At 35.4% G+C, this 24,846-nt stretch overlaps 3 protein-coding genes and 1 long non-coding RNA gene across 4 annotated transcripts; all 4 read left to right on the forward strand.

Annotated features, from left to right (window-relative positions):
- The first annotated feature begins 208 nt into the window (after nt 1–208).
- On the forward strand, nt 209–1,980 carry LOC136797885 (uncharacterized). The gene is made up of 3 exons (XR_010845310.1): nt 209–411; nt 863–1,005; nt 1,898–1,980. It is a non-coding gene; the product is annotated as an uncharacterized lncRNA (long non-coding RNA).
- A 376-nt stretch (nt 1,981–2,356) lies between these two features.
- On the forward strand, nt 2,357–9,255 carry LOC136797894 (coiled-coil domain-containing protein 39-like). Its single transcript, XM_067054472.1, has 3 exons — nt 2,357–2,695; nt 4,079–4,194; nt 7,709–9,255. The coding sequence occupies exons 1-3, from the start codon at nt 2,406–2,408 to the stop codon at nt 7,891–7,893; spliced, it is 591 nt and encodes a 196-aa protein (XP_066910573.1). The 5' UTR covers nt 2,357–2,405; the 3' UTR covers nt 7,894–9,255.
- Nucleotides 9,256–9,910: 655 nt separating this feature from the next.
- Nucleotides 9,911–15,351, forward strand: LOC136797895 (uncharacterized). Its single transcript, XM_067054473.1, has 4 exons — nt 9,911–10,015; nt 10,762–11,157; nt 12,691–12,882; nt 15,095–15,351. Exons 1-4 carry the CDS (start codon nt 9,964–9,966, stop codon nt 15,334–15,336), a joined length of 882 nt encoding a protein of 293 aa, XP_066910574.1. The 5' UTR covers nt 9,911–9,963; the 3' UTR covers nt 15,337–15,351.
- Nucleotides 15,352–16,069: 718 nt separating this feature from the next.
- On the forward strand, nt 16,070–24,788 carry LOC136797891 (coiled-coil domain-containing protein 39-like). The gene is made up of 10 exons (XM_067054468.1): nt 16,070–16,316; nt 16,807–16,910; nt 17,973–18,144; nt 19,074–19,229; nt 19,848–19,940; nt 20,445–20,589; nt 21,520–21,793; nt 22,970–23,173; nt 23,619–23,762; nt 24,656–24,788. The coding sequence occupies exons 1-10, from the start codon at nt 16,086–16,088 to the stop codon at nt 24,786–24,788; spliced, it is 1,656 nt and encodes a 551-aa protein (XP_066910569.1). The 5' UTR covers nt 16,070–16,085.
- The last annotated feature ends 58 nt before the right edge of the window (nt 24,789–24,846 follow it).

Here is a 24,846-nt window from a genome sequence, read left to right on the forward strand (position 1 = left end):
GGGATTGGTTCAAAAGTTCATCACATGATCAAAAATTGAGCAAAACAAACTAATTTCTCAACGCAAGTTCAGATTCGAAACAATAGAAAGAAACAAAAGGCTTTCAGACCGGGGTTTCTTATATGGTTTATGAATATGCCACCATTGAACAGTAGATGCTCTGTTGTTAAAAAAAAATCAATAATATCATGAACAAATTCTTTTAGTGCTGAGCTTCACGAACGTATCTCAAAGATTGAGAAGCTACGAAAACGCTATGAAATTCTCATGGTCTCGATGGCCCCACCTGAAGGAGAGGAGGAAAAAACACAAGCTTATTATGTTATCAAGGCAGCTCAAGAGAAAGAAGAAACTACAAAGGACTGGTGACCAATTGGATGCCAAAATTAGGAAAGCTGAGAAAGAGATAAGGTATAATTCCTATAAGTCTTTTCGTCCTGTCTAGTCGTAAAGGCCGGTCTCCACTTGCGCGCGCTGCGATCGCACCCTTTTATCGCTTTAAACCCTGTCTTCCAATGGCTTTAAACCAACGGCCTTTATATATCCCTGGACGAAGCTATATCCACCATCTTTGATCGAAGTTTTTTTTTTTGAAAGTGGTGCTCGCAAAGAAGCCATTACAATGCTAAAGATTAACGTTTAAACGGCGCTACATCATCGAAAGTGTTTACAGGAAAAGTAGATCTTAGCGCTATCGATGTATTTACACCGCTATTGAGTAGTGTTACCATTTGGGCACCGCTTTCAAAAAAACTCCGATCAGAGATTTTTGCCTAGCCGGGATTAAGAAGCTTTGTCCATGGTATATTAAGGCCATGCTTTGAACAGACTCTTTCAGAATATTTTCATTTTTCTAACACAGAGCTTTGAAGAACACAGTCCAGTTGATGAATGATCGTAATTCCACTTATCGTAAGAGTTTCAACACGTAGAAGAAACTTCTGAAGAATATGAAAAGAAAATGCAACTTGAAGAACAATTACGTGCTGCCATGGATAAATTAAAGTAGGTGAACATGGTTTTTTTATATAAAAACAAACCTTATAAGGCTTCGATGACCAAAATATTAAGAACAAGGCTTTGCGAACATCCGATTCCTTAAGAAATTGCACTAAAATACAAAAAGGGTGAAAATAAAAACATCATAAGAACATTTCTAGGCTTAACAGGGCTTAAAGCTCAAAAATTAAAGAACTTGCGACGACTTCAAAAATTTTGGATGCTTTCTTAAAAAAAACGTGTAGGCATTATTTATGCGATAGAGGTTTTTTCAGTTTGTCTGATTGATATCTAACTCTTTGACTAGCATAAATAAGAAGCGTGACCGGTATAAGCTGACTAATCCACCATGTTATTTTTTATTCGGGTTGTAGACAGTGGGATTTAAATGTTTCGAATTGAAACGTTCGAAAGTCTAAGCTAAAAAATAGAAATCAGCACGGTGGAGTAGTTGATTTTAAACTGGACTGGTTTCACAGGAAATCTGTAATAGTTAGCCTATAAAGTTAAGTTGTGCTACTTCGGGAAAACTTGAAAACCCCCCTGTACGATCTCATGTCGTTCCAAAATCAAAGAAAACCATTCTAATAGCCAAGTAGTATATAGAAGTATATAGGTTTTCTCCTCACTCATCAAGTGCTGCTCTTATTTTTTTTGGCTTCTTTAATACTTGAAATATTCTTATCGTGTTCTTATTTTAAAGAACAAATTTTTTGCATCTTAAGTTTTTATCCTTCTTATTACCCTACTACAACTTACTTATCGTTTAAACTTAAAGATCGCACGCTTAAATGGGAATCTTCAGGGTAATTCTTTTCTTGCTATTTTACTTGAGAGATTTCTGAAAAAGAAACGTAAACTCGACCCGTTTTTTTTTATCATCGTTATATTTCTTTAGATACAAGAAACGACAAATGAAAGAATTACAAGAAGACCTGAGAGTGATGCAAGCACTGCTGAATCCTTGACAGTCGATGAAAAAACTTGTTGTAACCATGGAAGAAAAGCAAAGAAATTGATAGGTAAGAATGTGATTTTGTGTTTGTCATTCATTGATTGGTGAATCGATATTTTACATGGATGGTCAAGTAAGCTAGGACTTTTAGTCAACATTTTGTTTGTTTTCATGAGGTCCATGTTGAGCCAAACAGTATCGTAACTGAACTTAAGGGAACATTAGCATAGCCGACGTAACTCAGCTATCTATGAGCTGAACTGAACGGAAAATTTGACCTAGGAACAATAGAATTTCTATCCCCTTGAGATTTCGATAAAAATCTTCATCCCTACTGTGGAAACAATTGCCACTAGGACTGTGAGACAGGGGTGCAATATTTCTTTCTTTGAATTTTAGCTTACAAAAAGAGCTTGACGTTCAAGAAGAGAAAAAAGAGCGAGCGGACAAAATGACACGAAAAGTAATCCGTGATGTTAAGGGAAGCAGTACTGCATCAAAGAAATCTAAAAAAGGATTCGAAGAAGGAGAGGCTGACATCAAAGTACGAGAGCTACGAGATTTTAATAACAGTTTAATGAAGAAATTGGGTCTCATTTGTCGAGATTATCCAGACATTGCCCCCGTTTTAACAATGTATTGTCAACAATCAGGACTTCCGGTTCCTCCATCACCCGGACCAGGTAGTTCCCGTGGCTCATCGACTACTGGAAGTGTTCGATCGAATTTGAGTTCAGCTAGGTATATTTGTTTTTAGGTTTATATACCTCTTGTCTGTATGTATAAGTTTTGACCGATTTTGGATTTACTCAATATTTTCGGTATTTTCTATTTAAGTACACTCTCTTAATAACGGATGCCTTTGCTACCAGTGGATACCCCTTAAAACCTACAACAATAAAAGGTACCCCCTATATTCTGATAGAGTAAAAAGTAAGGGCTGAAACTTTTTCTGGTGAGTCTAGGCTACCTATGATTTTCTTCCCTGGGTATGGTTTTTGCAAAAGCTGGTAATAAAATTTTATTGCTTCGTGAAAAAGTGCAATTTTAGCTATTTACCCCTTAAAACCTACAAAATGGTTTTCTTGGACAACTTTTCATAAAATAGTCCTTTTGGTCTCAAATTTTGAACAGTGATTCACAGCAAAGTTACTAATGCTACAATTAGATCATTGGTACCTAAATGTTTTCTAAACTGTACGTTAAAATCAAATTATACCTAAAACCTACACTATTACACCTTAAAATCTACAAACATTGACCCCTTGCTCACAACTTACTGAAACTGTGAAATTGTAATTCAAGTACTGAACCGTGATTCAATCGATCAACTACTTGCTAGATATCCATTTCCAAAACAATTTTTGTATTTTTCAGGATTTCCCATAATGCAATTGCGCCTGTTTTTTTGTCAAAAAACGGCTTTGAAGGGTCAAAACTTTTATTCACTTAATTTTTGACGTATGTCACTAATGTTTTTCCTAATCTCCATCAAATTTGTGACATTTTGTATGCAATATGACCGTTGTTTTGAGAAAGTTGATTTTCAGATTTTATTGGCCACTACTATAAATGAAGCTTTAAAATAGAACTTTGAAGGCCTTACGATTTCTTTGGGGTGTAACCACGGAAGAAAAAAAAGATTTTTTCGTACCTACCATAAGTAAAAGTACCTAAAAAATATAGATTTTATGACCTTACATTACATTCATTTGTGTAATATCTAGATCCAAAAAACTAGATTTTTTGAAGGGATTTTTGATAAAATTTTCAATAACGTCGAATTTTACGACACTTTGCGATAATTAAAATTTTTGAAATAAGGTATTTTATGAAAATACCTATATTAGAGATTGTAAAAAAGTGAATTATACAATATTAAATTAAGTTTGGTGGTTAAGAGAGCCCAAACTGCGATAACGTGCTAAGATTAAAACTACCGAATTATATATATTCCTTGTTTATCGATTTATCTGTAATAATCGTTATTGATTATTTATACTCTACATCGAACAATCTCAAGATTTCCCGATAATTTAATTTTATTAGCATGCAAGAAATTATATTCGCACGCGTATTATCCTGTATCGTTTGAAATGTTATTTTCATTTTTGTTTTTTTCAGATCATCAGTATCGTCCGTTCGAAGTGATACAAGCAGTGCACGACAAAGTCGACAAGCCTTGGGTACTGTGTCTGTTGACCTGTCTTTCAATGCTTTCGCATCACACAGTCCGCTAGGTAGGTATCACTGACATTTATATATCCCTGGAACCAAGCTATATCCGCCATCTTTGATCGACGTTTTTTTTAAAGTTGGTACCCGCAAAGAAGCCATTGTAGTGTTTGAAACTTTACCTAACGACAAACGGCGCTACATCATTAGTGTACAAGCGAAACTAGATCTAGCGCTCTCTCCGCGGGTACCCATCTCAAAAAAACTCTGATCATAAAATTTTACTTGGCCGGCATTGAGGGATATATATAAAGGTCAGTGGGTATGTATCATTCTGCTACTCATTGAGTTTAAAGCCATAAGGGCTATAAAAGAATCTCCAACCTTTCTCATATAAGAAAACGTGAAAACTTAGGATTTGTGTTGTATTTTGGACGACCAAAGTCGAACCCAGTCACTTACGCACGCTGCGGTCTTACCGTTTGGCTTCAATCCTTTTTGCTTGGAAAAAAGATTACGTCATGAAAATGTGACGCGCGCTCGAAAAAAAAGTTGAACACATTTCAACTTTTTCCAACCATTACGTCGGATCGCGCCAATGGAATTGCTTCATTTTTCTTTTGACCAATAGCGTGGAAGCTTTGCTAGATAAATTGTGATCACGGTGTGCTCAAGTGGAGACCGGCCTTTAGTTTGCTCTTTTATGATTTTGATAGTGCTCGCGTCTCTCAGTAAAGTTAAAAAAGTGATGCAAGTGGCTCTGGGTACGAGATTGTTGGACGATGCATTAGATCTATCACTATTCTTGCCAAAACTTTTGAGCTAACTTTCCAACACTGCTTGGTTTTTATTTCTTTTTTCTTTATCAGTCTCTTCTGCCACCTTTCCCGCCCGTTTTTCTTCGTCCGCCCTTCTCCAGTCCTTGCTAGGCAATGGGTTTTTCCAGAAAAAAACCGTATACCCCCTGTTGAGGAGGTCCATTTCCGTTCCAAGTGGGTGCGGTTTGATATGTGGCGGAATTCCATAGGGAGATGCAAAAATCTGCCTAAAATAACTGGAATTCCGTGGGGGTAGCTTTTTAAATCCTACTAAAATTAAGAATTCCAGAGGGGTTCAAACCTGAAATTGCTTGGAATTCCAGGGGGTTGCAGCATTTCCGACCACAGAGGGATGGACCTCCTCAACAGGGGTATACGGTTTTTTTCTGGAAAAGCCCAATAGGACAAATAACACAAACCAAATCATACGTTTTTTTATATAAAATTCCACAAAACTGCATGGATAACAAAAATTTTGGTTTCTAATTCAATTATCAGCTGCGGCTATTGTGACAGTTTAATGATGTCTCTAAAAAATGATTAATGATGCAATTTTCAAGTAATTTTACTACTGGTGAAAGTCTTTGTCAGAATACCGAGTAATTATTGATGAAAAAAGGGGAAAATATTTAAAGGGATAATCAGATGGTTTGAAATATTTGGATTACAGAAACCTTATGTGATCCTTAGTAAAACCTTAGTAACAATTTTCCAAAATCGAGATATCAAAATTTATAATTTTTGAAAATAATGGGTTTTTACACGGTTCTTACGTTGAAATTCTATTGTTTTCATCCTAGAAGCCAAAAACTTGTAACTTAAATATCTCGACTTTGGAAAATAGTTAGGCAAAAATATTTTGAGATTTTGCTCAGGACAATAGAAGGATCCAACATGTCAAATATTACAAACCATCTGATTATCCCTTTAAAGTTAAACCACATCTTTTCTTTTCTTAAATTGATGATCAGATATGCGGGACATATTTTTGCCTGCAGAAATCACCTGTAGTCCTAAGTAAACATCCGAATATTTTTGCCTAATTATTAATTTGGTCCAAAACACATTTCTTTCGTTATATTTCGATTGTTTTCCTACTAAAACTCAAAAAATATAGCTTGAATATCCCGAACCGGCAAACTACAATCAAGGTCATAATATTTGATAAAAAAGGGAAATCCACCGAGAAGTTTTTGAACCACAATCGATTTGTAAGTGCTCTAAAGTAGGTTGGAAGGGTAGAGTTTTAACTCTGAGTTTTAACATGAGACTTAAGACTCAAAGAACCAAAAGTTCAAAAATATTCCAATAAGACTCAGAATATAGCCTGGAAGTCTGCCAACCCCTCCCAGATTGAAATATTCGATTAAATTAAAAAGATAGCCAAAAATCGACTTTCTCGCCAGAACTTTAAATCTTGAAAAACGTTAAAATAACCAAAATTCTCAATATAGTATGACCTTAATTGTAGTTAGGCAAAAATATTTTGAGGTATTGGTCAGGACAATGGAAGGAATCCACATGACAAATATTTCAAACCATCTGATTATCTGTTTAAAGAATAAATATATTCTTATCCTCAAATTGCCTGTACCAGGCAGCAAAAAAATCTGTGAATTCCTCGGTGAATTCATACCCTTAAAGTGCATTTTCTCAAATTTTCAACTGTTTTAAGCCGTGGTTACACTACATTAATATCTTTAAAAATTTTGAAATTTTTTAATCAAAAATACATTAAAGAAATTAACTATTTTCTTTAAAGTCTTTTTGAAATTTTTGTATGTTGTATCAAATTTTCAATCGTTTTTTCTCAACTCATTTTCTCACTCAACAAACGATATAAGTGAAAGGAGGAAGGCTGCAGCACGTATTGTGCTAATTCTTTTGAAACGGAAATTTCAGAGGAAATATTCGAAAAAGAAAAGTCGAGCTTAAAAGGTCTTGCTGGGTACGCAGTTGGTTAAACTTAAAGTTCAGGAACGAAAAAAGTGCCTACAACAACATATTTGCTGAACTTCTTCGTCTACGTGACCAAGAATAATAGAAGAAGTCTATATCTCAGGATGAACACAGAAACTCGTGGCTGATATCCATCCATCATGCAAAATCTTTCTCTTATCCTATCTTTCACCCCTATCTCATATTAGCCATATTACAGTTTAAAAATTCCAAACGCTGGAAAATCTATTCATCGAAAAAATGTACAGAACTATCATGTCGGTGCCTTTGATCTCGAGAGAAGTGAAGAAAAAAACTTTAAACTCTTTACCAAAAAAATGGTAAAGAATCGCAAGAAATGATTTATTTTTCAAGAATTTATAGGTCTTTATTTTCTTTAAAAGAGGACTGTTACACTCAGAAATTTTGAAATAAATTAATGTAATGTAACCACGCCTTTAGGGAAAAAAGATTTTTTGTCAAAAATTAGCAATTGTTCTTGGATTTGCTGAAATTTCCACCCTTACAGAGTGCACTTATCAAAAAGTCCATCCTTACAGTGGATTTCTGCTATTTTGAAACCTCAACCACCGCACCTACTCGTCGGTCAATTTACCTGACTGCCCCCCCCTCTTACCCAATGGCCACAAACGTCTTTTGGACGTCTAATGTACGTTTCTAGGACGTCCAAAGGCCTTAAAGCCGTCCATTGATTTGAATGTCCATTGGTTATGAAGGTGTGACTTTTGAAGGGAGAAAAAACTTGCTTTTCTATGCATCTGATGATTATGAAATTTCATTTCAATCAATTTTTCAATCTCAGGAACACCGCCACGATCAACCGCCAGTTCTCGGGCGTCATCTGGCAAATCAACACCCTCTCGTACTCCTTCACGAAGCACTTCCGCCTCATCGAATCGTACCTCCCCAACCAAGAAAACGCCCACGTCTAAATCCAATTCACGCCCTCCAACAGGGCAATCATCTGCTTCATCAAGCAAAAGATAGATAGAAACCCGTTTGGTTTTTTTGTAGATGGTGAAGTGTTAGTTAATACCCTCAAAAGACACACTTTTGGTTTGTGTATATATTTGCCACAAATACTTTAGGCGTACAAACTTTCGCCAACAGAATGAATTCTTTATTCGAGAATCTTCTAAAATCACAATATAAGATAGTCTCTAAAGCATGTTATGTTGCCATTAAAACCCCTCTCAAGGTTTAAGATCAACTTTTTTAATACATCTTTTCGACCGTAGCCGCCAATTACCGCGCGGGCATTTTTTTGTTCGTCTTATCCCAACCGTCCCAGTCCTTTTTTCGCACCTATAGACCATAGAAAAAATGTTCAAAAAGTATTAGATCGAGTTTAGTGGGATAAAAGTGGTACGCGCCTGACCGTGCGAACGGTCGAAAAGGTGTATTGAATAAATTTAGAACGCCATGTTAAAAATACACTATGTACTGCCATGCAAACATTATGTCTAGGGTTTAATAAATGAAAATTTAAGCACAAATCTTAGAAAGCCAACCTTGCTATTGATAGTTACGTATTACTGTATGCTGTGTTTCCTGCAGCAGAGACGGTTAGTTTTTTGTTGCACTTTACCGTCTTTCGATTTTGTAGGTCACAAATGGGTCAAGTTGAACATTTACAAGAATTTTTGTCATTGGATTGGTCGTTAACTATTCAAAGAAAAACTTTTATTATAGTTTTCTAAAGAACGCGTCATCTCTATTGTTTTGAATAGCCAATTATGTGAGCATCTTGTAAAAACTTCAATACAACTGCACAAATGCGGGTTGTTCTAAATTTTTAAGGATAGAGGAGTTCTAAGCCCACTAATTCAGGGAGGCCAGGGGGTACTTAAGTAAACTGGGTGCCGGTTATGTGTGAGCTTTTAGGTTCCCTTTTTACACCCTCGAAAGTCCCTCAAATGGGTACAAAGACCATTAAAAAGCAATTGAGTCTCTGTAAGGGTTCCAAAATTACGAAAATAAAAAATCGTAAATTCATAAATTCTTGAAATTCGGACTAAAATTTGAAAATTTTGGCTAAAATTTTGACTGAAATAGTCTTTCTAAGGGTGGCAAAAACGTCAAAAATGGACAACATTTTCGAAATTCAGTCTCTCTAAGGGCCGATTTTCGGACTTTGGCTCGGTCATACCCGTCACCTCGTAAACCCAGTACCCCCCCCCTTCCTAATCAAGGAGGGGACTGTATGCGCCACAATTGTACCAAAAAATAGGTGTTCTAGTAGGTGAATGTAAATAAATTTGTTAATTTCTAAATAGTTCATAATGAATTTTACATATTGAATGATTATATGATTATACTAATATTATATTTCCTCGAAAAGATTGAAAAGGATAAGTTATTCCACTAGTAAAATAATTTAAATATTTGATACCATTTTACGTCAATAAATTGAGTAAAATTTGAATAGCTAGACAGTTTTTGGCTTCTTATCAGTTGAGCAATTAGCTTTCAGATTTGATGATTCTATTTTAATTATCTTCAATCAACGACTTCATCAAAATCGAAAATGAAACTTGATTAATCGTTCAAAAATGACATGCTTTTTTATAAGAATATCTTCTATAAGAATATCAGGATGAAAATTGGTCAAATCGTAAGAATACCCTAAGAATACCCTCTAGGGTGAATTTCACAGAATTCGATAAGAATACAGTCATTTTGTATTTGGTTAACAGAAAAAACTGCTTAATTTGTTAGAGATAAATCGAAGCTTTGTGGAAGAAATGTAATTTTAACCCAAATGTTCACTCAAAAGTCCAAAACTCTCAAATTGATCATTTTTTATGTTTGTAAAAAAAGTCTTAAAAAAGAGAATACGTTAAGAATATTTCACCCTCAATTTTGGCACTTTCTTAAGAATACTTGACCCTCATTCAAAGTACACTATTCTTATAAAAGAAAAGCGTGTACGTCACCAAAAAGAAATTAAAAAGGGTCTATGTGGTTAAATTGTCAATTGCCAAGATCATCTCGAATATATCATATCAAATCTTAGTATAAATATCGACTAACTGTTGTTACTGAATCAGAGTAAAAATGAAGTACCACATTATAGTGTTATCGTGTTTGCTATGGATAAAATTAACAGGTAATTACAATTTTTTTGTACAGTAGAGTCTCGAACCTTTATAACTCGAGTGTCTCCTTAACTCGAATAAGTTCCCTCGTCCCTTACCGTCGTTTCGTATAAGATTCCCATTTCCTCATTAAGATTTTCGTCACTTTTCCGGGATAACTAGCACGAGATCAGAAAGGGTTTGCTTCTAAAAGTACGGAAGGTGTTGTAGTACTCACGAAATTGCCTAACTTTCCGAAGCTTAATTTTCAACCACCCAAAGTTCTGGTCTTTTTCCGCTAGAAAAGTGGAAAAGGAATCTTAGTACGGAAATGGGAATCTTATACAAAACAACGGTATTTATACCGTATATTATAAAGTAAGGTTTATACTCCGTAACTAGAATTTTCCTAACTCGAACAAATTTGTGTTCCCCTGGCGACTTCGAGTTATGGAGACTCGACTGCATTATATATTTTCTAAGTGCTATGGAATAATAGTTTTTTTAGTCTTCACTATCATAAATACTTGGAGGTATTCTTAACTTTAATTGAGCCTGACTCTGAGAATGTCTGTCTTTATGTTTCAAAACCTTTAAAAGGCAGAAACTTTGGAAATCGTCAGATTCGGATGAAATTTAATTAAGCTTGCTCCTTGTGTGCCTTTTTTCATTTTTTCAAAAATTTTTATCTTTAAGGCCTAGAACGATCTTTTCACTATACCTTCGATTTAGCCCCCGTTTGTCTGTGTACAAAATAATTTTTTTTTTTAACTTTCAGAATGTTTTCAATGGGACAATTCAGTTAGTGATTCATCCGTTTATGCTAACAACTCAGGCTCCGCAATTATCAAGTTCAGATATAGCTATGGAGCTGAAGACCGTTCAAGTGTTTATATTACATGTGGAATATGGAATACAAATCAATCCAAAATCATTCCCATGGTGAATAAAATGGGTAACCAACCTGCACAAAGAAGAAGTGGAGTTACTGGCGATGTTTTAGGGAATAATGCAGCTCTCTATACAGAATCTACACAACCAACTGTTATTGGATTAAGATTGAGTAATATTGCAAAGACCTTTCCAACTCAGTATCGTTGCGATGCATCTTTTACTAAAGCTGATGGTTTGGCTGATAGTGAAGCAAGTGTTCGTGTCAATCTTATTGTCTTAGGTATATATTTTTAAATACATCGCCGTGTCAATTCAAGACAGACTTAAGTCCATTTTTTCGAAAATTGACCATAACCCCCTTTTTCAGCATGCACGCTTTCCAAAAACGGCCTCAAATCCACAGAATTCTAATGGGAAAGAGGTGTATTTTGCAATTCAAAAAAAATATATCAACGATAAACAGCCTTAAGTCCTAAATTTTAGGCCAAATTTTATTTTCTATGAAGCATTGACATGGAATGTGTAGCCTTAAGTCCAACACATCTCAACCTTTAAAGTCAATTATCTAAAAATGGGAAAAATGGACTTAAGGCTGTTTTGAATTGACACGGCGATATGGTCTTTCCTCAATAGGATATACAGTAACAGTGTTAGTAAAAGTACACATTTTTTTCTTAAGAAAAATTATTGAAGCCTTCGGGTATTCTTAGCTTTTTAAGTTCTCAAAATGTTATTATTTTCACCATTTTGTGAGAATTTTTGTTCAATTTCATAAAAATTTGGTACTTTAGAGTTTAAGACTTGAAATGTTCTTAATTTGTACTTAATATTTTGCTTAGCGAAGCCATATGTTCTTATCAAATCTATTCTGATAAAAAAGCGTGTATTGATAAATACGATGTTATTGTCCGTTACAGTGATAGTAAAGGCGGGAAAATACGGCGGTATGTGGAAAAAAAATCGGTGGGCGAGTTTTGAAGACTGGCAACTCTACCGACTTTAAACTCTTTTCCGCAAAAAACTCGTTTGCGAATTTTCTTCGCTTTTGGGTGGCCTTTTTTCTTAGATAGTGATTCGTCTTAGACTATAGCATAGTCTAGTATTGATAGTGAGACTTGCCAACTGAAAAGGAAAGATACATTTTAATTTTGACTGTCATGTTTAGCAATTTTGACTCAATGGGTAAAAGCCATGACATAAAGCAAGAAATTACTTTCAAAAAAGTGCTTTGAAAGTTCAAAAGTTGAACTACTCAAAAGCTATTGTACTGTAATTATAGGAAGGCGAATTTTTTACTTTCGACCAATATTCAATTAATTTGTCTGTTGAACCATGACAATTGATTTTTGTCAACTTCAAACAAAATTGAAAAATCAAAATGTGGGCTTAAAATTTTTTAAAGATACTCCAACGATAAATTGAATGCTTTAAGGCTGGGGAACCAGAAGTTTTTTTCAACAATGCAACATGCTTCCATCCCACCAACCTGAAACGCTTTCTCGTGTCTCCATCCCATTTTTCATTTAATAACATTTGTGCTTCTCTCACTTTTATCCCAGGGACAAAATCAGCGTGTCTTTTGGGTATTTCCCTCACTTTTTGTCCCATGAAATAAAAAAAGAAACCATGAGACACGCACCTTTTTTCTTGTGTTGGTGGGATGAAGCATGTTGCATTGCACCAACGCAAAAAAAAGGTGCGTGTCCACAAGCCTTTACTATACCCTTATACTATGCTATACCTCATGTTTTGGATTTTTGGTCATCGATTTTTTGATTCGTAATAACTCACCTTTATTATTTTATATTTTCAGAACGTCCAAAATTTACAAACTGTTTGCAAAACATACAATCCAAAGAAACTGTGGCTGGCAACTCACTTGATATAACATGCAAAGTCTCTGGCAATCCAACTCCTAACTTGAAATGTTCATTGTTGGCTTTTGATAGAGAAATTTTAAATACTTTCCCTAAAAAAAATAGTGGTCGAAATCTCGAGGAAGATGGTAATGATTTACTCACTTTTTTATAGTAGTTGAGTCCCCTTAATTCGAACAAGCACGGGGAGCTGGAATTTGCACTAAGTTTACGCTAAAACTACTTTTGAGTATTCTTTAAAAGAACGAGACAAAGAAATTCTATACCTTATCGGGGAAAAAAAATTTTGAGGGGGTGATGAAATTTTCCCCCGACGAATTTTTTCCCCGATATTTTATCACCCGACCAAAACTTTTACCCGATTTTTTTATCCCCGACCAAAACTTTTACCCGATTCTTTAAACCCCAACAAAAATCAAATTCTAATCAAATTTTTTACACCTTTATTAACCGAAATTAGTGCTTTAAACGTCGAATTACAAGATCTTTTTTCGAGCTAGTGAAGTGAAGAAAACCATTTCATTTGGACAATTTAGCTGGGTGAAAGTCACTAAATTGTAAATTTCGTCGGGGAAAAGTGACGAATTTGAAGTTTTGGTCGGGGGAAGTGACGAAAATGCCTCTAGGTGACGAAATTTTTCCCCGACGAAAAAAAACCCGACTAAATAAAACTCCGACATTTTTTTCCCCGATAAGGTATATAATTATATGCTTGATTACATTTAGCTTAGATTTGTAAGGGACAAGCGGGCGGATAAATCCGTAATAACCCCGCTTTTTTGTAATCGCCCTGATGTAAACAAGAATTTCTATTGGTTGAAAAGTAGCGTACGATATCTTCAGAGCATTTTGATTAACAAAGTATCGCACAAAATTTTTAAGCAAATCTAGATAAGAGTGTCAATCAAATGTTGTTTATAGTTTCGAATGTTTTTATAAGTTTCAAAAAAAACAACAAAAAAAACGATTGATTGTTCTTCAATTCTTTTTTTGACCATATAATTAACGCGGAATAACATGGTTTGGAGGGTGATTTTGTATTAATAACCCCTCGTTTCATTGAAAACATTTCAAAATAGCCCTCACTACGTTCGGGTTATTACTAGTACATATAATATTTTCCTCGTCTTTAGTTATAATCAGGAATGGTTATCAACCAAGGGGTCCCCCAGCGGTTTGCGTGAATGCGTGAAAATAGAAGAAAAAAGTGCGTGAATGTGTGAATTGAAAAAAAACTTGCATGAACGTGAAAATCCATTTTCTAATAGCGCACCGCGCTGAATCTAAAAATAGATTTTATTTTTGACATAATCATTACTCTCAATGCGTTTGTACGAATTCCAATCCCATCAACCTTTGCGCTAATCTCTTTTGCACGTTAATACACCTTTCCCGAGTTTATTTTGACTTTATGAAAAACACCATTCCAAAACCCTGCTCTACTTGCATTTGATTTAGAAAGATTCTACTAGGAAATACAAAATCAACAAAAAAAGAATTATGTTAAAAGCTCTTTCGGTTCTTGAGATATTTCAGTTTTAAAGTTTTTTCTTAAACAAAAGTATCCCATGGAAACGACATAGAAACGAGGCCCGGTAGGATAAAATATCTTTTAAGAGAGGTTTGACTGTAAAAACAAAGGAATTAAAACAGCCATAAAAAAGGAACGAAAAAAACTTTTGATCTCAAATTTTCAGAATGACTTTGTATCACCAAAAGCTTCAAAAGTATCAAGTTCTCGTTTCAAACTGGAGAGGTCGAAAAAAATCGATAAACTTGGGAAAGGTGTATTGCATCGTTTGACAAAAGATATATAACAGCTTGCACGTATCTTTAATTGAGCCGCGTTGAATTGTGTGATTACAACTCGTACAAATGTCAAAAAAAGTGAAAAGTAATAATTATATGACGTATGTGTTGCGGAGCGCTATTATGTGAATACGTGAATACGTTAATCTGCCCTGTTTATAGGGTTAATACGTGAATTTCCCTTTTTCCACCAACTATGTACAAATTTCCGATTTTCTAAAAAATAAAATTATTGAAAAAATGTTGAAAATTTTTTTTTATCAACAATCAAATCCCTGGTGTAGTTTATCTACTATAGAGTCGCTATTTTGCGTGGATAACCCAATAGTCCAGACTTTTTGTTAGGCTTTCAACTGTTTTCACGAGCAGCACGGCCAGACGGCTCCCTATGAATGAACTAAACGGAACATTGGAAGGAACGGGGTTTCGAACCGCGAACCTCTTGCTTGTAGTGAAGACGCTTTAACCACTCGGTCATCGCTCCTCGAAGTTGTATGTCATTGAAATTCATATTTTCTTCATCTATTTTAGAACCTGGTATGCCATCAAACATCACAGCATCATTTTCAAATTTGCCGAAAGAGGCCCGTTTTGTTCGATGTTTTGCTTCCCAAACATTTACTGGGACTAATACGCTAGAGAGAAGATTTACTATCTTACGTAAGTTATTGGAGGGTTTTCTTAAGTTTATTTATGTTTATTTAGTTTATTTAGTTTATCTACTATTCCAGGCCACTCATAACCCTTATTTAGACAGAAACTTTGTTGGTTAAAGTCCTCTAATAACGCGTTCGAGGGTTATTTACTACTTTTGAATACTTAATATATATTGGTGAACAATATTAAAGGTTTTATGTATCGGTGGATATCGTGAGCGACGGTAAATGAAGTCAACGCAAAACAAAGTCGATAGTTGATTTACGGCTCTATATCGCCTTTTTTCACCTAAACAGACGACGGTATTATAGTCTTTTTACCGTCGTTGAGCAAAGTGGACGTTGATTTTAGAGTTTTGTCAACTTTGCTTTATACCGTCTCCTTCGATTTATTTTGAATACATAAACTCGCTATAAGATTACCCGGAATGTATGAATAACATTTTAAGATTGTTAATGAGATTAGAAATTAATTGGCATTAAATGTTTTTTCTTTATAAGCATTGTGCTTATAAACATATCTAGGCTCTGATATAAGAAAAATTTAAGCATATGCTCAGTCTACCTTGACCTTTCATTTTTAGATTTTTCCCTAAAACTTTGCTTTAGGATATGAATTCTTCAAAGTATTTTTCAACCTTGTCAATCTCTTGATCTAAGCATCTCCAAGCCAGCTTTTGGATTTTTGTAAAAAAACATATATACCTCCCTAAGACTTGTGCTGGACACTCGTGGTTCTGCTCAACTCACCTGCAAATGGAAATTATATTGCATCATCAATCTCCCAAATCGTTTAAAGTTACCATATACTCTTATCAGACTTTTTTGTATATTTTTTTGTAGNATGGTAACCTACTATCAAACAAATGCAAAGGCGGGACAACGAAATCGATGACGCATCACTACGTTTAATGGAGTTGAGAGTTAACGTCAAAACAAAACAAGAAGATATGAAAGATCGCCAACAATTCTTAGATGATGAATTGAATAACAATAAAGAGAAAGAGAAGAAGATTTCAATGGCTGAACGAAATGCTGCTAAATTGAGATTGGAGTATCAAAATATTGAAAACTCAAGACAACAATTTCAAGATGAGGTTAGTGATTTTTTTTGCTAAGGAAATCAAAAGTCATCTAATAAATAAGGTGGTTCTTTTCTTTGGCATTTTTCGAGCCTCAATGTTGTTTTAAAATTATTCTTACGAAAAAAAGGAAATGTAATGTAAGCAAGTATGTTTATTAAATTTTGTCTCAATACAATCTGCAGAGGAGACAAAAAAGGCTGTAACTTTTGATAGAATATTGATAGCACAGTGGTTTTTTGATTGTTGAAAAGATAATCAGGAATGGAATATCATCAAGTAGAAAAAAGTTCATCTTCTAAAATTAAATATAATTAACGTAAATCAATCTACTTAAAAGGTTGCTAAATTAAAGTCTGAAGTTAGATCACGCTTTTACTCGACTTTTTTATGCGCTTGTTATATGACCTTAGTTCTGAGTAGTTGGAAATTACTAACATTAATAAAAAATTTTCAACCCGTGTATTGTGCAATGATCAAAATTATTTTCATTTTTTTTGTATAGCTGGAGACGTTGAAATATAAAGTGGATCGTACGGCCAAAGATCTGGAAAGCACTCGTAGGAAAGCTAACGAATTGAAAAACGAGGTCGCTATAAGACAAGACAAGTATGTGAATTTTGACATTAGATCGCGTCCAATAATGAACAATTCCATTTTATATCCATACAGGGAGTGAATAAACATTTCCAGGGGGTAACCTGCGAGAAGAGTTTCCAGGGGCTCTAAAGGAGTATTCTTTCATTTTTCCAATGGGGGTAAAAAGTTATTCTAAAATTTCCAGGGGTTAAAACACTGACTTTTGTTCGTCCACCCTCACTTTAAGGGAAATTTAATGGAATTGCCTGATCAACTTCGGTATTTGTTCGATTGAGATTCGGTTGTAGTCATTATTCGATTGAAATGAATCTTGATTCTTTGAAACGTAATTTAACAAATCGAGTTTAGAGGGCTTGAAAGATACCTTAAAACTTCGGGGCGTTTTCGCAAATTCGCTATTTGTTAAGATAATTAAATGGGATTGGATATACAGTGGAAATGTCCATAACTCGAACACGCACGGGGGTGGGCATAGATTTGTTCGAGTGAGGGAAATTTCGAGTTATGCAGGAAGGTTCATAAGGCATTGTTAAACTGAAGGGACGAGAAAACTTGTTCGAGTTAAGGAGACATGCGAGTTATAGAGGTTCGAGTTAAAGAGACTCCCACTGTAACTATAGGCTACGTCATATCTCCCTCGCTCCGTGCGTTAAACCTTCTTCTCTTCGAGGAGAGCCTAAAGCTCGGAGCGGTCTGATACAGTAGACTACTGTAACTAGTGTTTATAATTTTTTGTGCTTTTGTATCAAAACTGAAAAATTATTTAGGTATATATCTCGAAAATGGTGTATTAAGGCCGGTCTGCACTTTCGTGCAAAATGAGCGAAAACTTTTTAACGTTTTTGTAAGGTCATTGGTCGGTTGAAAAATGTAGCAATTCCATTGGTCGAAATTGACGTAACGGTTGAAAAAAATTGAACTTTTGTTCACGTGAAACTTTTTTATGACGTAATCTTTTCTTCAGGCAAAAGCAGTTGAGAAAAAACTGTCGCCAAATTCGCGCGAAAGTGGAGACCGGCCTTTAGCAATAATACCAACCAATAAAATATTTTCACAAATCAACTTTGTTAGATTGTCACGTGCTGTGGACGTCAAAGAAGAATTGATTGAACAATTGACATTGGCTGAAGATTCCAAAATGACAGCTGAAGAAAGATCAGATCGTTTGGAAGCAGCTTTAAAGAAAGAACAACAACGTATTGTAGATGTGGAAAAAGAATTGGCAAAACTAAGAGAGATGCAGGTATTATTATGACTGAGTGTCACCAGAAATTAATACAGACCTTACATCAAACATAGGAAAATAGCCTCAGCTAAATTTTACGTAGGCCCCACCTTCACAAAACAAAATAGGGAAGAACTTTGGATGAAAATTCTCAAGAAATTTATTGCGCCGCTGGCAAATCTTTTTGTTTAGAGGGGTCAAAACCTTCCCCACCGCATAGATTTTTAACATAATTTAAAATATTTTTTATAACCTATCAGCTCTTCCCCCAGTTCTATTACTCAACACTCGGCTCCCCTAGCAAGCTAGCCCCCATTATTAAAAAATGCCCCAAATTAAGCAAAAATGGTTTAGCTCTCCCCCTAATTTTAAAGGGGGGGGGGGTGCATTCTATACCAAAAGTTCCATCTTGAAGAGGGATTGGTTCCGAGTTTACTAGGTTTGAATGTCTGGAGTCATTGCATTGACATCACTCACAGATGTGACTTCCATGAATATCCCTGTATTAATTTGTAACGAGATTCAACTTTATCAATGCCCCTGACAAGACAAAATGTCTCGTATACTAGAGACAACTTCTGGCTGAACTTTGCTTATTAATAATTTTTTTTATGAAGTAGACTAGGAACGCTTGGTGAGAACGCCATTTTGAAAGGCAATCACAAAAATTCAAAATAACAAAAAATTTATTTTTAAGTTAAATACATAACAAAAAATGGGAAACCAACAAAAATAACAGGTTTGCAATGCAATCCTTTATTTTCAAATGAAAATATTGCTTAACCTATTTTTACCTTCAAAAAACAATAAGTAAAGCTCAAAATTGGAGAACTACCAGATGCCTTTGAGCCACTTAATCGCGACACCCAGTCTATAAAAAAGCTTTATGTGAACCCCGGGCTAACTCGTTGCTAATTCGCTATCATTGCTTATGAATTTTCAAACAGTTCAAGAAAACACAAGATCTTTACCAAGTACGACAGATGGAAACCAACACAAATGCTGAAATCCATGGTGCCAAAGCTGCCAGTCGTAATTTGAGTAGTAAACTCTACAAGTTGGATCAAGAATCTCTCAAACAACAAGAAATCGTCTATAATCAGGTAAATTGTCACTAAAGTTTTTAAGTTTCCATAACCTGTATAGTAAGTCTGCGACCACAGTTGGAGGCAACCCGAAGGTAGAGGAGGGCGCCACTTTTTCTCCCTGAATTGCTCCACTTACCCATGATCCTTCTCTTAGTTGGTGAGCATCAAGCAGAGAGGCATCAAGTACCATTTTAAGAATCTTTGGTATGACCCGGCTGGGGGTTGAACCCACAACCTTGCGTATCGTAGCCGGATGCTCTACCATTGCACTACGGTCGCTTGAAACTTGAAACAAGTTATCTGTTCCCTTGAATTTATAACCAACTTTATTTAACAACAACCTAACCGAGCTTAGCTCACAATCTTCACATCTAGAACAAAGTTCACCCATAAACTCGCTAATGACTGAATGTTTGTTGACCACTCCTCAGTGGGTGGGATCTATTCCGAAACATCTATCTCTATCTATCGAGTGATCACAGAAAGTACTCATTGGATTTGCATTCTGTGACTGATTATTCCTGTTATCCGAAATATCCGAAAGTATTAAAGTCTATATATACTATTCGTTTCTCTTTCTTTAAGCAATTGACCGGCATTTTAGAAGGTCACCTCATTGTCTTGTTTTTTCAGGATTTTCAACTTCAACAAGCAGAACGCAAGCTGATACGTTTACAGGGCGATCGTACGAACGAAGAGAAGAACCAATTGAATGAGAAAATCAAAGTATCTTTTTTTGTCTTTTCTTTTCTGTTAATATTAGCTCTAAAATTGTAACTAGATGGTTTATTTTTACATTTTAAGGATACAGTTAGCGATCAAACACGTTTTTGGGTAGTCTAGCAAGTCTATTATTATTAAAGAAATGCATGCATACATATATACTGATGGCAAAATATATAGCATGCCTTGGTCTGTGAGTTTGAATTTCCTATATCCTAATAACGGTTGAAAACACATCCAATCAAATCCTGTTATTGTTTCACTGGTCACACTATCTTAAAAAAAGCGCAACTTCCGAAATTTGGTTTTTATTTTAGTAAGTGAGGACAGCGCTAAATTCGAATTTCCCACTGTAAATTTTTTAAGGCAGAAATCTGCTTCACAACTCGTACCCGTCCTGTATATATCAGATTATAAAAATACAGGATGGGTCTCCTGTCTAGCATGAAAAAGTATTTGATAATCAGTTATTAGTCCATATATACTATTCGTTTGTCTTTCTTTAAGCAATTGACCGGCATCTTAGAAGGTCACCAAAACAAACAGACCATGTTGACAGCACAGCTGAAGAAGTTGGGTGATGACTTAAGAAGAGCAAACCGCGATTTAAGCAAAGGAGAAGATGAAACAAAGAATCTGACCAATAAAATCGGTATGTCTTTAGGGACGATTAAATCTCAATTAATTTTTCATGTGATATACTAGAAATTACATCAAAAAAGAAATTTCTCATGTGATATACTAGAAATTACATCATGAAATATCATAATTTAGAAGCGCCGTAGATACAGTTTTGACTTAATTCTGTTTACTGTACAATAGCAAAAACCCCTCTTGTACGTTTACAGTAGTACTAAAAATCAAGGCACAGGAACCAAGGTTGGTCTAAGTACAATTTCACTTGGCAAGTTCTTGATTTTGCATTAAGACTTGCTCGTGCCATTTCATCTGGACAGGGTTTGCATGGGATCAAACCCCCCCCCCCCAGGAAGATGGGGAAAAATCAACTTTTGCCCTGGAGGGGGGAGTGAATATGGGGGGACTTGGTGGGGGACTAACGCAAATGGGGGCATAGAAAATCTTATGGGAAGTGGGGATAGAAAGTGCAAAAATTAGGTATAATATTTCAAATAGATGATTAAGTGTGTTTATATTTCCTGCATTTGTGCGTTCATTGCAGGAAATTGTTATTTTTGTTAAGTCATAATGCAAAATATAGCGAATCGTTTGGTCACAAAAATATTCTTCCAATAGGGGGAACCCCGGAAAAAGGGTAGGTGGAGGAAGAAGACCAAATAGGGGTTTTAGGTCCCAGATGGGGGAACCTGAAAACCTGGAGGACACCATGGTTCGGGTCTGATACTACAACGTGGCAAATGCATTACCTAAAGGTGACATCGCTATCACATTTTCAGACAACATTTGAATTTTGTTCCCGTGAATAATTGGGTTGTCGTGCTGTTGAATCACCATAGCTCTTTTATGTCTGAAAGCACCGGGGATTTTACGGTGAACGACTTTCTGTTGATTAAGCTTAAATTACAAACCATTTTCAGAGATAACTTTACCCTCCTTCTTTAAGGCGAATTGACTCTTCATAACGATTCATCGGAGCGTGAGTTACGTAACATCAAAAACAAAAAGGAAGATCTAATGGTCGACGAAAATCTACTCAAGCTCGAAATTAAACGATTACGCGACCAGCTTTTTAACCGTGCGACCGAAGTTCTTTCGCTTGAAGACCGCCGCTTGTTACTTGAAACAGCAATGAAGGAAAGGCGTCAGGAAATCTACATTCACACTGACATGTTGAAAGCACAAGTGAAGACATCGGAAGACGAGCGACAAAAAATTAGGTAAATATTGTTGGTTGGTTGGATATTGGGCTTTCCCAGAAAATTTTTTTACCCCCACTGTTGAGGATATTGATTTTTCGAAATATCGAACCCCCTAGATTTCCTACTTTATTAGTAAAGACCCCTGGATATCCACTCTTAAAGACATGCTCTACCCCCTGGATATCCTCTTTTATAAAGATGCTTACCCCTGGATATCGAATTTTTTACTTGAAAAGACACTTTACCCCCCTGGACATCCGCTCCCTTGTAGATATTTAACCCCCTGGATTTACACTTTTGAACAAAAATCGTTAACCCCCTGGATATCCTCCCTCAACAGGAAGGGAACGGACTATTTTTGGAAAAGACCATTCTAAGACTACGCCTTTCCCATATTAAACTGCAGTCGACTCTCTTTAATTCGAACTTCTATTATTCAAATCTCTCCGTAATTCGAGCTAAAACATTGGTCCCCTCAGCTAGAAGATAGTGTAAAATTCTCTCTGTAATTCGAATCTTTCTCTAACTCGAATCTATAATATTTTTTTGTCCCTTGAAGATCGAGTTAGAGAGAGAGAGTCAACTTTTTTCTTTTATTCAAAGCTTTCATTTTGCTTTTTCGACGTTTTTAAAGCTTAATGTCATGCCACTTATTTTCCATCCACAACGCGTGTGACCCGCGTGGTTTTCACACAAACGCCAGATTGAAAGTAAAACCCACCGCCAGATTTTGACAATTATACCACTTGAAAACTAAGAAAGCACTAGATTCAATCCGTCATACTAAATCTTAAGGCTTTACTTTTTCTTGCTTGAGAAAGGTTGAAGATTCATTATTTCTAGACGCTTTGGGGCTTTAAACTCAATAGTTTTCCCTCTTAGCATGTGCTTTAATATACCATAGTCCGTATAAACTTTTTCCTTTGTCAATAACGATTATAAAATTCGATTCGCTCATTTTTTGATCAAGTTACCAAACGTTACTCTTGGGATTGGTTCAAAAGTTCATCACATGATCAAAAATTGAGCAAAACAAACTAATTTCTCAACGCAAGTTCAGATTCGAAACAATAGAAAGAAACAAAAGGCTTTCAGACCGGGGTTTCTTATATGGTTTATGAATATGCCACCATTGAACAGTAGATGCTCTGTTGTTAAAAAAAAATCAATAATATCATGAACAAATTCTTTTAGTGCTGAGCTTCACGAACGTATCTCAAAGATTGAGAAGCTACGAAAACGCTATGAAATTCTCATGGTCTCGATGGCCCCACCTGAAGGAGAGGAGGAAAAAACACAAGCTTATTATGTTATCAAGGCAGCTCAAGAGAAAGAAGAACTACAAAGGACTGGTGACCAATTGGATGCCAAAATTAGGAAAGCTGAGAAAGAGATAAGGTATAATTCCTATAAGTCTTTTCGTCTGTCTAGTCGTAAAGGCCGGTCTCCACTTGCGCGCGCTGCGATCGCACCCTTTTATCGCTTTACCCTGTCTTCCAATGGCTTTAAACCAACGGCCTTTATATATCCCTGGACGAAGCTATATCCACCATCTTTGATCGAAGTTTTTTTTTTGAAAGTGGTGCTCGCAAAGAAGCCATTACAATGCTAAAGATTAACGTTTAACGGCGCTACATCATCGAAAGTGTTACAGGAAAAGTAGATCTTAGCGCTATCGATGTATTTACACCGCTATTGAGTAGTGTTACCATTTGGGCACCGCTTTCAAAAAAACTCCGATCAGAGATTTTGCCTAGCCGGGATTAAGAAGCTTTGTCCATGGTATATTAAGGCCAGTGCTTTGAACAGACTCTTTCAGAATATTTTCATTTTTCTAACACAGAGCTTTGAAGAACACAGTCCAGTTGATGAATGATCGTAATTCCACTTATCGTAAGAGTTTCAACAACGTAGAAGAAACTTCTGAAGAATATGAAAAGAAAATGCAACTTGAAGAACAATTACGTGCTGCCATGGATAAATTAAAGTAGGTGAACATGGTTTTTTTATATAAAAACAAACCTTATAAGGCTTCGATGACCAAAATATTAAGAACAAGGCTTTGCGAACATCCGATTCCTTAAGAAATTGCACTAAAATACAAAAAGGGTGAAAATAAAAACATCATAAGAACATTTCTAGGCTTAACAGGGCTTAAAGCTCAAAAATTAAAGAACTTGCGACGACTTCAAAAATTTTGGATGCTTTCTTAAAAAAAACGTGTAGGCATTATTTATGCGATAGAGGTTTTTTCAGTTTGTCTGATTGATATCTAACTCTTTGACTAGCATAAATAAGAAGCGTGACCGGTATAAGCTGACTAATCCACCATGTTATTTTTTATTCGGGTTGTAGACAGTGGGATTTAAATGTTTCGAATTGAAACGTTCGAAAGTCTAAGCTAAAAAATAGAAATCAGCACGGTGGAGTAGTTGATTTTAAAACTGGACTGGTTTCACAGGAAATCTGTAAATAGTTAGCCTATAAAGTTAAGTTGTGCTACTTCGGGAAAACTTGAAAACCCCCCTGTACGATCTCATGTCGTTCCAAAATCAAAGAAAACCATTCTAATAGCCAAGTAGTATATAGAAGTATATAGGTTTTCTCCTCACTCATCAAGTGCTGCTCTTATTTTTTTTGGCTTCTTTAATACTTGAAATATTCTTATCGTGTTCTTATTTTAAAGAACAAATTTTTTGCATCTTAAGTTTTTATCCTTCTTATTACCCTACTACAACTTACTTATCGTTTAAACTTAAAGATCGCACGCTTAAATGGGAATCTTCAGGGTAATTCTTTTCTTGCTATTTTACTTGAGAGATTTCTGAAAAAGAAACGTAAACTCGACCCGTTTTTTTTATCATCGTTATATTTCTTTAGATACAAGAAACGACAAATGAAAGAATTACAAGAAGACCTGAGAGTGATGCAAGCCACTGCTGAATCCTTGACAGTCGATGAAAATGAACTTGTTGTAACCATGGAAGAAAAGCAAAGAACTATTGATAGGTAAGAATTGTGATTTTGTGTTTGTCATTCATTGATTGGTTGAATCGATATTTTACATGGAT

The sequence above is a fragment of the Clytia hemisphaerica genome, unplaced genomic scaffold (genome assembly GCF_902728285.1).
Source record: "Clytia hemisphaerica strain Z4C2 unplaced genomic scaffold, Clytia hemisphaerica genome assembly, whole genome shotgun sequence".
NCBI classification, from domain to species: Eukaryota; Metazoa; Cnidaria; class Hydrozoa; order Leptothecata; family Clytiidae; genus Clytia; species Clytia hemisphaerica.